The sequence below is a fragment of the Cydia strobilella genome, chromosome 4 (assembly GCF_947568885.1).
Source record: "Cydia strobilella chromosome 4, ilCydStro3.1, whole genome shotgun sequence".
Lineage (NCBI taxonomy): Eukaryota > Metazoa > Arthropoda > Insecta > Lepidoptera > Tortricidae > Cydia > Cydia strobilella.
In genome coordinates this window covers 9933007-9951300 of record NC_086044.1, presented here as the reverse complement: position 1 = coordinate 9951300, position 18294 = coordinate 9933007, and the positions used below count along the sequence as shown (strand labels likewise).

Sequence of the window (18294 nt, the reverse complement as noted above, 5' to 3'; positions counted from 1 at the left end):
TAAATGACACGTCTATGGTTGTTTGATAAATTTGATAATTAAGAGGAGAGGTATTTCTTGTAATAAGATCCGAGGACCGAAACGGCGTCAGGGATTGTCTGCGTGATGTAACTCTGAAACAACGGGTTAGTAATTTTAATACCTTTACATAGATAACCAATGGAATGTTTTATATTACCTTACCCTAAATAACTTATTACATATTTTTTTCATTCTGTCTTTACAACAATTCTATTACTAGTTATACGACTTATGATCTCTTAATAAAAAAACTGACAAAACTATTAGTCAATATCCATAGACTGAATGTTTTATTAAAGAATACCATATTTATACGTGTGGAGTTAGTTGATAGAGATGGTACATTAGTCAGTTAAAATTAATAGATACCCTCAGGAGCAACCCTCGCGTCCTGTGAAAGTAGAATTGGTCCTAAGAGAGTCGTTAGCCCCGACCCTAAAGTCGACGTTATTAGTATTGCAATAACGATGATATTTGAATGTTGCTCCGCAATCTTCTTGTCTTGGGCGCTGCTATCCTCCCATAGAGAATCTGTAGCCACGCGAACCAATACAGCCTGAAAAAATATTATCGTTCAGGGCATATCATTATTTACAATAATATATATTTGAATCTGAGTTTTAGAAGGCACGGAAACGGAAGAATACAACGAGTTTTTACGGCCGATTTCTGTATACTTTGTATTATTGATAAATACGGAAGTCAATGAATCATTCTGACATATTATTAAATTTAAGAGTAAAAACCGGCCAAGTGCGAATCGGACTCGCGCACCGAGGGTTCCGTACATTACACAATTTAAACAATGTATTTTTTATGTGAAACGTGAGTGAAAGGTAAATTGCGGTTTACGATTTATGACGTATTAAAAAAAAACTACTTACTAGATCTCGTTCAAACCAATTTTCGGTGGAAGTGCATGGTAATGAGCATCATATATTTTTTTAGTTTTATCATTCTCTTAATTTAGAAGTTACGGGGAGGGGGGAGGACGGCGACACACATTTTACCACTTTGGAAGTATCTCTCGCGCAAACTATTCAGTTTAGAAAAAAATGATATTAGAAACCTCAATATCATTTTTAAAGACCTATCCATAGATACCCCACACGTATGGATTTGATGGAAAAAAAATTTTTGAGTTTCAGTTCTATGTATGGGGAACCCCAAAAATTATTGTTATTTTTTCTCTTTTTGTGTGAAAATCTTAATGCGGTTCACAGAATGCATCTACTTACCAAGTTTCAACAGTATAGTTCTTATAGTTTCGGAAAAAAGTGGTTGTGACATACGGACGGACGGACAGACAGACAGACAGACAGACAGACATGACGAATCTATAAGGGTTCCGTTTTTTGCCATTTGGCTACGGAACCCTAAAAACCTTTTGAAATGGTTATTATATGCTGTCTTGGTGTTTTACACAATTACTAAGATGTTTGTTTCTCTTAAAAGATACGGGTTTTAAGTGAAGTATGAAAAAAATATTTACAGATTAAATAAAGAAAAATGTAAAAGACAATATGTTGATATGGGATCATGTTCTTTCTTTAAAAGTGCAGATAATCATAATTGCCTTATTTCGCTAAATAAATATGCATTATCGGTGTCGATTCTAGATTAGGTAGTCGTAACTTTACTAAGGTTTATTGGTCATGTTATGGCGGACTAGTAAAGGCCTTTTAAAACTCTGATGTAAGTGTGTAGTTTAAGAATAAGATTAGTTTTTTTAAGCGACCTACACTTCAATCTTCTTCTTCTTCCTATTCAAATGCATCATAAAATTGTTAACTGGGTGAATCAACTTTTAGAACACTGATTTCGTGTTTTAGAATTGCGAATCCATTTTTTATCATTTTACAGTACCATCAAAATGTACACCGTTATTTTACTTAGGGAATACTTACTAATTGGCAGTTATGCAGTTGTGTGAATCAACTTTTAAAACACTTGATTTCGTGTTCTTAGACTCCCTAGTAAAGAAAAATCGATTTTTCAAAAATCATGTTGATTTTTGTACTTTTTTTGTTTACACAGGCGTTATTAGATACATAAGTAGTTAATTCACACATTAAAATTAACATATTGATAAATGCTACATTTTTTACAGTAAAGCAGCAAAAAAATATAAAAATGGTGTGTCCCTGATTTTTGTATGGGAGGAAACTTTTTTCTGCTGCGTTACCGTACAAAATGTAACTTTTATCTGATCAAGTTGTTAATTTTAATGTGTAAATTAATGCTTATGGATCTAATAATGCCCGTGTAAACAAAAAAAAAACAAGATGTTTTTGAAAAGTCTATTTTTTTAGGGAGTCTAGGGACAGTAGGGACACGAAATCAAGTGTTCTAAAAGTTGATTCACACAACTGCATAACTGCCTATTAGTGTCTTCCCTAAGTAAAATAACGGTGTATCTACATTTCATGGTACTGTAGAACCCCCTCATAGAATAATAAATAATTCGCATTGTTTAGTTTTAAGTGTATAAAATACATATGTATGTTAGTCTGTAAGGTATTTGTAATATGGGCCTTGTTGCCTGATTTAAAATTTAAATAAATAAATAGTGACGGCAGACAAAAAGTCTCTTATACATTATCTGTCAATGTTTTACAAATTAAAAAAAATCTATTTAAACCTATTTTTAACCGACTTCAAGATTTCAAAGGAGGAGGTTCTTAATTCGGTTGTATGGTTTTTTTTTTGTTTTTTTTTATGTTTGTTACTCCATAACTCCGTCATTTCTGGACCGATTTTGAAAATTCTTTTTTTGATTATAAGTATATACATACAGATTGGTCCCATTTTTGTCAAAAAGCAGTTCTGATAATTGGATCCATGAGGAATCGAGGGAACTCCTCAAATGTTAAAGGCATACATATAGTGATTTTAGTATTTTCATCAACAAATCAAGCGCTTACATTTAAAAAAGTGACATTTGATGAAGTGGAACTGCTGATGATGATCAGAACGGAACTCTTTCATGACGCATAGTTCACGTTTGGCGATTTGTCCTCTTCGTTATGTTTGTTAAGCAAGTTAGGTTTTCAAGAAACATGTTTGTCAAGCTCGAGTTCTGATGATGGGATCCATGAGGAATCGAGGGAACTCCTCAAATGTGAAAGGCATACATATAGTGATTTTTGTATTTTCATCAACAAAGCCAGCATTTTTATTTAAAAAAGTGGACATTTGATGAAGTGGAGCTGCTGATGATAATCAGAAATATCAGAATGGAACTCTTTAATGGCGCATAGTTCACGTTTGGCGATTTGTCTTCTTTTTTATGTTTGTTAAGCAAGTTAAGTTTTCACGACACATTTTTGTCAAGCTCCAGTTCTGATGATGGGATCCATAAGGAACCGAGGGAACTCCTCAAATGTGAAAGGTATACATATAGTGATTTTTGTATTTTCATCAACAAATTCCGCATTTACATAAAAAAGTAACATTTGATGAAGTGGAACTGCTGATGATGATCAGAATGGAACTCTTCAACGACACATAGTTCACGTTTGGCGATTTATTCTCTTCGTTATAGACCCAGACCCAAACTTGGACCTGGAATTTTGTTTGAACTGCGATCCTCACAGAACCGAACTGCTATCAGAAAAGTCGGTTAGGTTAGGTTAGAACTGTGACCCTTACAGAAACGAAATGCTATCAGAACATTGGGTTAGGTTAGGTTAGAAATGTGACCCTTACAGAAACGAAATGCTACTAGAAAAGTGGGTGGTTTTACCTCCTTTTAGGTAGAAAAAAGATCCTGTCTTTTTCATTTAATTGTCTGGAGTGCACCATCAACAATAAGTAACCTTTCAACGGCATCCCCCATTGAAGTCGTTTTTTTTCTTAAAAATTATTAATATAAGGGTACGCCGTTTCGGAGCAAATTCGGAGGTAGATTCAACACCTCGGATTGTCAATGACTTCGGCTCGGGCGCGGCCTGCAACGTATGTTCCTCTGTGTGTTAATATTTCCAAAATTCGGTATTTCGGTGGTGTTTGCGAACAATCAGTTTACAAGGCGTGTGTAACGACCTCTCAAGGCCCTGGAAGTGCTAGCTAGCTGAAGAAGGACCAGGATCCCCGAAAATCATCGGCGTGGGCTCAAGGTTAGTGGCTATCCCATATTGGTTGATTGCAATGCCTGCCCAAAGTTTTTAATACGCTAGGGAACCTAGGACCAGCTGAGTTATCGAAGGGTTCATAAATACGTGAACAAAAATCTAGATATAATATAACCAGTGCAGAGCTAACTGTTAATGGTCTTTGCAAGTGAAGCGTTCTTTACCACAAGTAAATCAGTAGGTATATGTCTCAGGCCTCTAATGCCGCATAGTTGTTATGGATTTAAAGGTCAAATATATGTAATATGAACGTACTTGCAGATAAGCATTATCGTAAAACGTTTTATAAATGGCTGAGCTGTAAGTAAGAAGCGAGTGCTGCATTTAGGGTACCGCGACGATAACGCCAAGGCTTAAGTCCGTACTCAACCCTGCGCAATGCGGTTGAAGTTACTCGTCCTCATCTTTACTTACACAAGTTACAGTTGAGGTATTTTATATAAAATTGGTTTACTTAAATAGTTTGAGCGAGAAAACGAAAGATGTTATTTGCTGCATGCAGTACTACTACTTCTTGACCAATCAACAAAAAAACCTTACTAAATTTACTGCTACTAATAATTACTTACAAAACAAAAAACGATAAAAATGTATTATACTGATACATTATGAGCTGAATCTTATTAATCACTATACATTAAATGATAACAGACAATTTGAAAGCCTTTTTTTATGTTTTTAATTTCTTGTTAGATACGTACTGTACTACGTACGTACTACCATAGAGAAATAATTATTATTTTATTATATTATAAGTAAAGAATGATTGTTATGGTAGTTCCATACATCAGTTTTCTTAGCAAAACGCAAGCAACATCTAATGTCAAATAGTGGAATTATCAGTATCGCTACTTGACACTTGGCACCAGATGCCACAAGTGTCGCTACTCACGAAAAATGTACTACTAAAACAATTTACAACTAATATTACAAGCAGAAGGAGTTGAAGATAGTTCCGGTTAATTCGGTTAATCCGGGTGGTTAGCTGAAAATTCTTGAGCATTGGAGTTTACGTTCGTCGCGACATCTATTGTTAACTAGCAGTGCTGCCCGCGCAGCATGGTTTCCCCTATCACTAAGTCCGTCACTTTCGCACTCACATACTTGTTAGAACGTGACAGGCATGGTGATAAGCGTACCGTGCTAAGACTCCAGTGATAAATTCCGCTACGCTAGGTGTCGACTACGAAATAACTCGCGTTTTGGTAAGAAAACTGATGTATGGAGTTACTACTGTTTCTTTACTTACATTTCTCTATGGTATCTACGTACTAGTAAGTTTTAAAAATTAGGAAAGTTGGTTAAAAGTAGGTAAAACTCGGCAGAAGGAAGTTTGAAGTTGAAGTCGGTTGGATGCTCGGCGGTTTATCCCGCACTAGTTAATGAAAAATATCGTTCAAAAGTTATATTAGGACGGTGACAAGGCCGGCGCGGCTGCGGCGGGAGCGGGCGGGGCATCACTTGACTATGATTAATGACTTGCACATGTAACTAACGGACCGTTTACCATGTAAATATTGGAAGATCGCTTTCCTGAAAACACCCGATTATAGTTAAATATTTATAGGAACATTATGCCGTCATGTTTTAGATGGAAAGTGAAAGCAACTATACTTTTTGTGTCTATTATGTGATTATATCATAGCCGCCTTTAAATAGATCAACAACATTTAAAAAAAAAAAACAGTCTTGCACTGATACTAAACTCCAAAAGTATATGTACACGCCTCTAAGGCACTGACAATAAGGTCATGTAAATACATTTTTGGGACGTTGGCTTGTCAAGATGTTTGTAAACTCGACGACGACGGTTACTTTGTACCTACTTCCTTGTAAATTTGTAACTAAACAGAGGTCAGGGGTGTTAAAGCAATAGGTATTGTACAGATGAAACTAGGTCCTAGTTTCATCTCATCACATCGGGAGTTATATAAATCCATTTAAAACTAAAGAAACTGTACAACTTTAAAATCATATGGCAAATGTGTCTGCAAAGTAGATCAAACATGAGAAAGCAAAGATCCTGTCCTATTCCTATCTCTTAATTCGTATAACAACAAATAAATGTAATAAATATATAATTCAACATTTATGGTGGAGCGGTTAGTAATAAGTACGATAATTATTTCATAGTAATATATTAATGAATATGTCACCTCAACGATAGCTTTGGGTATCCAAGTGACCACCACGAATAGGCTCTCCTTCACTGACAGCTCTCCGGCAAGGGCTACCAGGAATGCAGTCAGCAAGCGCAAAAACAGAGCCAGGAAGATGCAGGTAACTATACGCCCGAATTCTTCTAAGGTTATTTGTGATACCTGCATCAAATTTAATTAGATCAACCACATAATTATTTTAGGATTTTGTTAAATTAACATCATAGGTATTTCGGGTACGGAACCCTATACCTAAACAATAAACACCAAGAGCGTCAATCCATCTAGGGGATATGTAAAATTAGAAAAGATATAATTAGTAAAGAATATTATTACCTCTAAATAGTAGCCACTGAGAGTGAAGAGCATTGGCTCGAGGATTCGCCAGAGGAGCTTGTATACTTCTGATACGGGGTTGTTGTTGATTGGCCAGCCGCGCCGATTCCACCGTGTTGCTGCGGTGACGGCGCATACCATGATAGCCACTCCAGCTGTAGAATATTTGTAAGTGAAATTTATTTCTAAAAATAGCTGATTTAAATCATCCTTAACACAAAAAAAACTTTGTAAATCTTGTTTAAACGAACGTTTGATGTAACTTGTACAAATTCCGAAACTTTGCTCGAAGTGCTAAGTCATCACTAGTTCTCATGCATTTCAATTTAAATTTCTGTTAATAATTCCTCGTAAAGGCCAGATTTGCAAGAAAACACTGCAGCGCCACATACAATAGTAATGGCAAATGCATTTCTCAATATGCATGTATCTTGGTGATATTAATGATTCAAACTGCAGTAATAGCTCAAAGAAAATCTTTTGAATTACCTAGATCTAAAAAAAACTAACGTACACGAAAGTCTCATTTTTTTATTACTTCTAGAGTACATTGACTACTAATGGCAAAAAAATTTAAGATCGTGTTGCGTCTAGGCACAGGGAGAGAAGAAAAGTATGACGTAAAGAGAAAGTCGAAGAAAGTTAATAATGTAACTAACAACCGTACTAGTCGTTCGTTAAAAACTTTCATTTTCACCGAATTTTTACCCCCATTGGAGCTTTAAATTGCAGGGCCCTATCTTGAACGTTTGAGTTTGTACTTTGTCTGTCAGTAGTATTTTTAGGGTTCCGTACCTCAAAAGGAAAAAAATTTGGTACACATATGTAAGTTTGTGACCCAAAGATGGATATGTAACGTAAACAAATACCACCCCACCCACCACCCACGGGGGCCACTTTTGGGGGTAAATGAGAAAATTAAAAAATAAAGTATGTCAAACTATATCGTGTTACATATCAAATGAAAGAGCTTATTGTGAGAATCTCAAATATATTTTTTTTTATAATTGTATGGTAAATAGTTTAGAAGTTATTTAAGAAAATAGGCAAAAAATAACTATTCCCCCCCTTTATCTCCGAAACTACTGGGTCAAAATAAAAATAAAAATACACACAATAGATCTTTACCTATAGATCACCAGAAAACCTATTAGAAATGTGCAGTCAAGCGTGAGTCGGACTTAATTACTTAGTTTTTGATCCGACCCCTACGGGTTTTTTAAAGACATTTCACATAAAAAATACATTGTTTAAATTGTGTTATGTACGGAACCCTTGGAACGCGAGTCCGACTCGCACTTGGCCGGTTTTTTTTATTGACAATAAATTATATCATAATATTGCATTATTATTTCTACACTTACGTAAGTATATGCCAATTTTTTTTAATACGACGTCGGTGGCAAACATGCATACGGTCCGCCTGATGGTAAGCAGTCACTGTAGCTTATGGACGCGCCTGCAACTCCAGAGAATAATCAGATCAACAACTGGTCAAAATATGGCTGCAGAGGAGAACATCCGGACAAACGAAAGCATTTATTTACGCGCTGTGCTATTGTGCATCTCGCGTACACTGAAGTAAACCATACAATAAAGGCTTAATTATTTAGGATGTTCCACTACCTTATACAAATGTAAATTTATAGGCGCGAATTTTATGTGGTACCTAATCTGTATGTATAAGGCAAAAAATAGTACACAAAAATAATACTAGTTTTTATTATTATCTTCTTGCAAAACAAAATAAGAGAGCACACAGTATTACATACTGATATCAGTGCTATCTAATACGTTTAAGTAGATAGTAACTTGGGGCGGCCTTTTTCTTTTTATTCCTAGTAAGATGACTGCGACGTCGGTATCCTTTTAGCCCTGGGGCGCAAGGAAAGTGGAGATGCAGTTATCTTGCGGATAACGTAGGTGTATTAAGTCAGTAGTTGTAATAGGCGCAAATTATTGAAAGGGTCCCTTTGTTTGACATAATTATTGAAAGTCATAATGTAATGATTGTCATATTATCCTTAGTCATAATTCTGAAACCGTTAACTTTTCAGGATTTTCTTCGGGTTATCATATAGATAGGTTAGGTAAGGTTTGTTTTAGGGCAATCCTGAAAAGTTACACGTTTCTGACTCTGACATTATGACTTTCAATAATTATGTCAAACAATAGAGACCCAATTGAAAGGAACTTTGAGCACGCATTTAATAATAGTACATTTTGATGCTAGTGCGGAAAGTATGTCATTACTCCACGAGTACCGAGATATGAGATGTGAAGAATGACATTTCCGCACGTGTATCGAACGACGTTTTTTAATAAAGTTGCGAAAAAATAAGAAAAGCAACAAGTAAGGAATGGAATTCGAAACTTTTATATTATTAATTCTGTGACATCATTGACATTGACATTATGAAGAAGTGGTTTTCTAGCTTTTATTCGACTAGAATAGATTTTGTTATTATTATTGAACCCACTTCAATGTAAGTTTTTTTTTCAAATGCATGTTCTATAAGACAGAAACAATTGTAAATATTAATCCTTAACCTCCTACGCAAGGTCTCTCAGACCTTTGCAAATACAAAATAGTGAATAACTCAACACGTGTTCATTGCACGGACTGCAGCCGTCTCAGTGCCGGCCAAAGGAAACTAATATTAACACTCATCAATAAGTAGTCATGAATTGGAACGAGTAAAAATTTAAAAAAATTGGAAAAGTAAAAAGCACTAGTTCGCAAAAACCAACTTTCCGCACGCTAAACAGTCACGAAAAGTAGCACTTTTTGAGCAACTGTATTAAAAAGATATATTTTTTACACAGATCGACCTTGTCCAAGCTCAAAAAGGCTTATGTTGTGGGTATTATTGACCGAGCGAAAGCGTAGATCTTAGTTTCAACTTGAAGAAAAATTATTTCGTATGTCCGGATGTTCTCCTCTCCTGGTTGTATGTTTGAACCGAGTCTCGTGAAACTTGGTGTGCAGGTTCGATAATTATATAGAATTATTTTGTCGATTTAGGCTTGGGGATTATATCAAAATGGTGGTGCCATGGGGGTTCAAGAGGTCTACCTACAGCTTACAGTCACTAGTATAATACACAGTTATATAGGTATATAAATACATATATACGTAGAAAACATCAATAACTCAGGAACAAATATTTCTGATTAACACACAAATAAATGCCCTTACCAGGATTCGAACCTGGGACCTCGAGGTTCCTGCTTCGTAAACAGGTTAATTACCAACTAGGCTAGGAGATCGTTAACGTAACGTCTCAATGTTAAATACCGTCATCATAGCAGATAATTTTTCGTGCACTTTTCGTGTCTATGTCGAATTTAAAGGGCCATATGTAATGTAAAACGTTGTACGATACACGTGCGAATAGGTAATTCGCAACTTTTACTTTAATGTTCATGTCAAGGTTCAGCATATCATTTTAAAGTGGGAGCGTGGGAGCGTATTCGATTGTATGTTGGCGACTATGTTCTTGTAACTCTTAAAAAACTATTAATATGCGTGGGCCGTTACATACATCACCTTACTAGGCGTTTAGCTTATCTTGCATTTTTTTCTTGGGCAGAACGTGGTTATAAGTGTTATAACGCTTCATTCCTGGCGTAATACTCTTGATTGAATTTGATTGAAATGAAGGTTGACTAATTACTCGTATTAAAGTGGCTCTTCGTGCGATAGCACGATTGTCCTTATGTAACAATTTTGACGTTTCACAACACCATTATATTTTATGTAAGATATAATTATAGGAACGTAGTATTCTACTAAAATTGAGGGTATTCAAATCTGGGTGTATTGCTCTGTGGGTGGCTGATGTCATTGTCACTGAATTGTCAACCGTCAAGCTTAAGTTACCGCATAATAAACGGAACCGCACAGCGCCATCTACATTAACTGGTTAATTCAAAGCCCGAATTTATGAGTTTTACAAATCTATTTTAACAATCAATATTGATTTGATACCTAACTATAATACCTAACTACTTAGACATGCAGTTCTGCGTAGGCAAATCGTCAAAAATACCTCTGCGTATATATGAAAAAAAAAGATAACGTAAATAAAAATATTATTGAGTAGGTACGCACTTAAGGTACCTACATAAACAACATACTTTATATATGTAGGTATCATAGAGCAAGTAAGTAGGTAACGTTAGGTTTATTTGTAGGTATGTACTACTTACGGTATTAATTTTATAAATAGGGGATATTACTGCAATGTTCTGTTACCAGAGTGCAACACTAGCCTTTTTAGTAAACCATAGAGTAACTTATACATACTGTACCTTTAACAGGTTTTTGGCAAGTTTTCAGAGATAATAAAATATGACTATCAAAGCGGTTTGTTTACAGAGGACGTACCGGGAAACGCGAATCCGAAATTTCGCTATCTGCCTCTTTATTGCTCGAATATGCAAGAGTGACAGAGATGTTAGATAACGAAGTTTCGATTTTCTTGTTTCGCGATAGACCCTCAGATTGTGGTAGTGGCGCCCCCTACGCAGTTTCGCGTAATATTCCCTATTCGAATAATGTTCCCTATGACAGTTCGTTCAAATCTCTTTCGGTTGGGCTTAATTTATATTTAAAAAAAAAACCGGTGTTATAAGAGGTGAACTGTGTGATCAAATATTCAAACGCCGATTAAGAGATTTTTTGTTGGATAGACCGTTGTTTTCTGTTAGAGAATTTATGAACGATGTATAGATTTTGACGATCCTCTATAGGAGATCCTCTACTGATCTTGAAATTATTTTAAAATCTATTTTGATGATCATAATAAAAATTCTTGTAGATTGACATGCCTGCAATTTATAATGTAATCTGTATTATGAAATAAATAAATCTAAATCTAATCTAAATCAAGTGCGAGTCGGACTCGCGTTCCAAGGGTTCTGTACACAATTTTTATGTATTTTTTTATGTGAAACGTGAGTCTAAAAACAATCAAAAAATAAGTAATTAAGTCCGACTCACGCTTGACTGCACAATTCTAATAGGTTTTCCTATCATCTATAGGTAAAGAACTATTTTGTATTATTTTTTTTTAATTTTAGACCCAGTATTTTCGGGATAAAGGGATTTCAAATATATTTGAGATTCTCAAAATGAGCTCTTTTATTTCATATGTAACACGATATGGTTTGAAAAACTTTATTTTTTAATTTTCCCATTTACCCCCCAAAACTGGCCCCCATGTTAAAAATTCATTTGTTTACGTTACATGTCCGTCTTTGGGTTACAAACTTACATATGTGTACCAAATTTCAACTAAATTGGCCCAGTATATAATTTTGAAGAAAATGGGCTGTGACAGACGGACAGACGGACAGACGGACAGACGGACAGACGGACAGACGGACAGACGGACAGACAGACAGACAGACAGACAGCCGCACGAGTGATTCTATAAGGGATTCTATATGGAACCCTAAAAATGAAGAAATATATTTTTACCGTATAATACGTGCTAAACTTCCAAAAAATATTTACAAACATTTTACTTTAAAAATAGTTTTCATAGAGACCATTATTCAACGCAGGAGAATGAATATGAATTTAAAGCCTGACCAGTAATATATGATCACGCGCCATGTTGCGGAATTTCACTGGAACTAATGTTTTCATACTAAACTGAACTGTCACCCTATACATGAGAATAACAGCGCCCTCTTGACAATGATCATATATTACTGGTCAGGCTTTAACAACACGATGATGTCATTTGCTAGGCTGTAAAGCTTGACAAAGAAATACATTTAATTGAAGTGCCCACGTGCGATTAAGGATTCTAATTTATGAACCATTTTTATACTTTTATCACAGTTAGGTACATTCGTATTTATCGATTGTTTCATGTCTTTTAATGCTAATAAAAACTAAATATGCCAAGGTTTAAATTGGTCCCCAAACAAAAATGTTGGACTTTACCTTGTCTTTCTTATAACTCGGTTAATATATATGAATATCCGCATATACTTACATGTGCCGCCCCATCCAATATATCCTCCTACGTAGCTGAGTAGAAGACCTCCTGTGAAAATTAACATACTTCGAATGGTTGGTGCGTAAACATCTTTCTGGTCCGGCAGCCAATCCACCAAAATACCCCACAATACCCCTAGTCCGATACCGACGAATATGGCTAGGAGCGCCTGAAACAAACGAAAGTTCTTAACCATACCATGTAAGAGACTTGACTGACAGACTGACCAACGTAAATCCCTAGTAGCTAAGGTTATTAGCACTAGCACCTATCTTCATCTTTAGACATACTGTCTTTTTTTTTTCAATCTAGTTTTTAATTCACTAACTGGTCGCCCAAGATACAGGCTATGCCTAGTTTGGGGACCCCTGTTCATACTGTTTTAAATGTACCGCTGTATGCGCGCAACCTGGACCTCATGTATACTAAATCTGCAAATTCCCATTTTTGTGTGCAAAATAAATATATTTTTCATTTTTTTTTCATTTTTCATTTTTCATACAATGCAAAACTTTTATTTTATTTGTCATAAAACTTCCAACAGGATCTTATAGAAAATGTCAAGAAAAAGAAATACATGCAATATAATAGTAAGTAAGTAATTTATTTATTGTAAACTGTGTGTATTGTATATTGTGTGTGTTTATTTATTGTAATAGCGGTTAAATTCGAAAATAATCAAGATAAATATAGAGTGCTTTATTGCATCATAAATAAATATTATAATTGTTTATACACCAAATGCAATTTTTTAATCGGTGTTGTTTTGTATTCTTATTATTGTAGTTTTGGTTTAAACCGAAAACATATACAGATTAGTTATATTATTTTCGACTATCACAAATGAGTTAGTTTTATCAAAAAATATAATGGATGAGTTCGATCAAAAATACAATTGCGTATGTTTAGAACCTACATAAGCTAATATGCATGGGAAGTTTCATGCTTTCTTCTGGATGGGACTATACTTTAGAAATTTGTTAGGGAAATGAGCCGGACTAATTCATTCATTCCTTATTTAAATCATTGAGTTAATAATAACTTCCTTTCACTCCTTTCATCACCTTTACAACTTTGTATGCCAGAGGGGATGCGACGAATATGGCACTATTTATGACGCCAAAGAGTCCTTCAGTGACAGCGGTGTCCAGTCCACCCGCGTTGGCCACGAGACTCGCCACCTGGTTCTTATTGCCTAAGCCTCGCCCGTGAAATGCCATGGCAGTGGGTACTATTACAGCTGGAGATACAGACGACAATATGGCACCTAGGTGTAGACCTGGAAGGGAGCATTTGATTTAATTTGATGTTTTTTTTTATAAATATTCCAGATAGGCATTCGATTGACGAATAGTCGATATTCGACTTCTGTTAAAGTCTTTAAAAATCGTTCACGTCGAGGTTAAAATTATTGTGTGCAACATGCCACTGTAGGTAGATACTTAATATAACTTTCGATTAAACTTTGAGGTCCCTATGCGACCATTCCGATTGAGGACGCAAACAATCAATCAAGTCAATCAAGATGTATTATATTAATTATGACCTAATCGCACTTAAACTATCGTGAGACATATTTCAAAATATTTATCAGAAGAATCCGAAACATGTCGCCAAAAGCGACTAAAAATAATAGTGAGTAAAAACCGTACTGATAAATATTTTAATTATGACCTACTAAAAGTAAAAACGACTATGTTTACTATCACCTTGAGTTTGAAGGTTGCCCTTATATGAACTAGTTTTAACACAGGACAATTTGTCATATATATTTAGATACATACAACATATAGTATACGTATTAAGTAGCTAAATGATGTAACCAAATACTAACCCTACCACCATTTATAACCACTCACATTCAAACAATAAAAATTTGTATTTGAAAAATTGTTTGTATTTCCTTTACACACGAACTCACCCCAATACCAAGGATATTTGAGAAGCACATGGGCAAAGACGGCCGTAGACAAACACTCCACGATCCAGGGCAGGGTTGCCAATGAGAAAACTTTTACCGAATTATATTTAATATATTCCCAGTTCCAGCTGAAAGGCCCCTTCGACAAGATAATCACAGGATAAATCCGCCTGAAACAAAAGAATCTCCTGAAGCACTCCTATTTGCAGCATAAACCCCGAAAATTGATTCCAACCGGCGGTTATCGAGATCCAAATTAATTGTTTAAGCATTCGAGAAAATTGAACCTTTTCTATTCTTTTATGGGGAAATGAAAAGTACTTTTGATGATTGGAATTTTAATTAGCGCTGTTAAGTACCTATTCCCTAAAGTGGAATTGTTTTCCTGCCGTAAACAAATCCGAAGAAAATATAATTGGGGATGAATAATAATGTCGGGATAAGTAAGCTGTGTCTATTAGTAGGTATTTTTTTATTCGATTCTTTTTGTAGTTCATTAATAAGTTTATCATTTTCATTCTTAAGTAGATAATTATTTCTTCAACCTAACCTTAAATGATAATCCAATGCATCCGCGGCAGGATTTTGTAAATAGTTTTCCATTCCCAAGTTTCTACACAATGCGCCGATTAATGTCATTCCTACGACGGGGTTCAGGGTGGTGTATCTCTCCAGAGTGTGGCCAGTGATGTACCCCGCCGCCACCACGCCAGCCATCTTGAACAGATACCCGCTCGGGAGCACGGCATCTCGCAATAAAAACCACGAGCTCCCCCACAATGTCACTCCTGAAATATTTCATTTAAGAGCCCGTTATTGATTTTAGTTGCAAATATGTAAAATTGATAGGTTTAGTCGCTGAAATTGTACACTTTTTGATACGTAAAAGTAATAACAAGTACTGGTTTTTATTAGCACGTCTTCTCATTTTGCCGTTTTTTGAAAACAGACTCACTAAATTAGTTTTTTTTTCTGATGGGCGTTTAGAGCACTGATTTTGTCGCTCTTATTTGTAAATTTTGTAAAGTTTGGACAGCTAAAAATGGTAATTTTGTATTTTGTATTGTACATATCCTGTACTCCACCTTTTACAGACTACATTTTTATTATATGACTTTGAAGTAGTGTGAATGAAAGTTAGATAAAATCAATTCTCTTCAAAAATTACTTCAAAACAAGTGACAATTTCTTTGATAATCGACTTAATTTCAAGGTAATTTTGATACTTATACAATCTACAACATTTGCTGAAACTATTCTCAATCATGCATCAATTTGTATAATTTACCACCATAATTTTTTGATGAATTTTTAAAAACTGCCCCTTCTCTTCATATATTACCGGCGACGCACGCTCGCGACCTCATTATTAAAAGACAAGATGAGAAGACGTGCTAATAGAAACCAATACTTGTTATTTAGATATTACGTAACAAAACGTGTATAATTTCAACGACTAAATCTATAAATTTTACATTTTTGCTCCAAAATCGTTACCGGCCTTACCGGGCTCTACGCCGTCGCTGGAGTTACACTTGCTACACTGCACTAGGTTTAGCCATTCCTACAGAGGTCTAACAACACAGGGTATTAACTGTTTTATAATTCATTATAACAAGTTGATTATCAATCGATCCTAATCTCGTCTGATCAATCACGGTTTTAAAATCCCATTATACTAACATTTATACAAATTTGCTACTATATTATATTTTTACAGCGTATCAGTTACAAAAATGAAAAAATTGAAAGGAAGGCGTATAGCTTTCAACTGTTTACAATTTCAGGACAAAAGATTCTTCTGTTACAATTTAAGTAGGTACTTACCGCATATGAAAACACCCAGGTATTGTTTCAACTCCGTCACAGAAGGGGCCGCATTGACTAGCATTCCAGATCCTCCTTTACTTGCATTATTAATAATCCTAAAATGTACTTATAACTTCATACAAATAAATATGCAATGTCTATTACCTACATCAAGATACACCACAAGAAATAGGTACAACGCATGACTAAATAGATAAGATAGGTAAATATTGCATATATACAACTTATACTGTGTTAATGTGATATAAAAGTATGTATTATTCTTAGTAATATAAGTAATTCATTAAATTTAGATTAGGGACTAACCTTGATAATGAGTACATCATTTCGCCGTTAAACGTAAGTTTGGCGAACCTAGTATAAGTTTAAAATGTACCATACTTAAAATTGAGAAAAAAGTTCAGCGTATAATTATCATTTTTGCTGTCATATGGAACTAAATCTGTTATTACTAGTATTTAAATTTGTAAATATATTATAGATTAATACTTACTCACGTTTTGGAGCGTTCCATCTCAAAACATGTTGCTTTATTACTCCGCGTTACATTGAAGTTTCGTTTGCCTGCAACTCCTGCAAGTTATTCTAGTTATTTGATCTATATTTATATCTAAGTGATCCAATAATATTTTGTATACTCTCTTAAAAGAAAGAAATGAAAGAGTTGTTTATGTATGTTCCATTTAGTACATAATGCTAAGGAGTCCGATTCAGATTCAACAACCTGTTACAGTTTTGGTCGCATTTTGATACGACCTTGAAGATCACTCACGCTGATTGGTGTATGTAAAATGAAGTGAAAGTCGTGCGTAAGATGTGCGCCCGTCACCGGGACGATCGTGTGATCGTTATGTGTTGTTTGTTGACTTCACAAACAGCTAGTAAAAAATTACTTGTGTAGGCTTATATAGGAACCGAAAATTACTTGTCTATATTAATTATATTTTGTATATATTGTTGTCTAACTAAGCATTGGCTTATACGAAAATTGAACATTCCAGACACACTTAAATAGGGTAAGTTCTTGTGATACAGAATATAGATTCTGAAATTATAATAGCACCTCAATTAAACGTTAAACGTAATTTACTCCATTAACTAAACCGGGTTTCTAATGGATATTCGTTGGCAGATGTGCATAATAACGTTAATAAATATCTTGGAAACTTGTGCTTGCTCTACTCGTGAGGGTTTAAGTCCTGCTTACAATAAAGCTTACCCAAGAGTCAAGGAACTTTCGGTTACTAAGTAGTTAATCAAGAAATATCTGTAATTAGCTACGTCAAATTAAGCCGAAAATTGGTGATCTGCGGAAATAATTCGTGTAGTTTTGAAAATTGGTACAGTTATACCTTGTGGTGTACAGATGAACATACTAAAAGTCCTCGGGGGTGGGGGGTTAGCTAAGGGTGTATGGGGGGGGGTTGAAGGTACCTTTTTCAGATTTTTGCTTATATCTCGAATATCTGTACGAATAGCATTATAATTACTTTGGACAAAAGATTCTACATAAAATTTTCTACAAATTAGGTCATATTCATTTATACTCTACGGTCAATACTTTACGAGCTACAGGTTGTTTAAATTAACAAAGAGATAAAAAATAGACGATTTAAGAAAAACGTCGTTTTTTCGTCGTTGTTCATCATAACTCAAATGTTTAGTTCAGAATAAGCAAGCTTAGTCACCTGCTGATCAATTATAGAAATAAACGGCCAACATCATGTCGGGCCATGCTCAGTGTAGAGTTCCGTAGTTACCCATCCGTCAAAATATACTTTTTGCAAAAACTCAAAAACGGCTTAACCGATCAGATTCGCTATAGTTTTCCATTAAATTCTTTACTAAGCTCTACTTTCACGATTTTTTCCATATTTTTT

At 34.9% G+C, this 18294-nt stretch overlaps 1 protein-coding gene across 1 annotated transcript; it reads right to left on the bottom strand.

Moving 5' to 3' along the window:
- On the bottom strand, window positions 1–16979 carry LOC134741150 (sodium/hydrogen exchanger 9B2-like). The gene is made up of 10 exons (XM_063673921.1): window positions 16912–16979; window positions 16412–16519; window positions 15135–15372; window positions 14585–14754; window positions 13728–13942; window positions 12661–12832; window positions 6650–6804; window positions 6311–6475; window positions 391–577; window positions 1–113 (listed from the first exon to the last, which is right to left on the bottom strand). The coding sequence occupies exons 2-10, from the start codon at window positions 16473–16475 to the stop codon at window positions 88–90; spliced, it is 1392 nt and encodes a 463-aa protein (XP_063529991.1). The 5' UTR covers window positions 16476–16519; window positions 16912–16979; the 3' UTR covers window positions 1–87.
- Between the last annotated feature and the right edge of the window lie 1315 nt (window positions 16980–18294).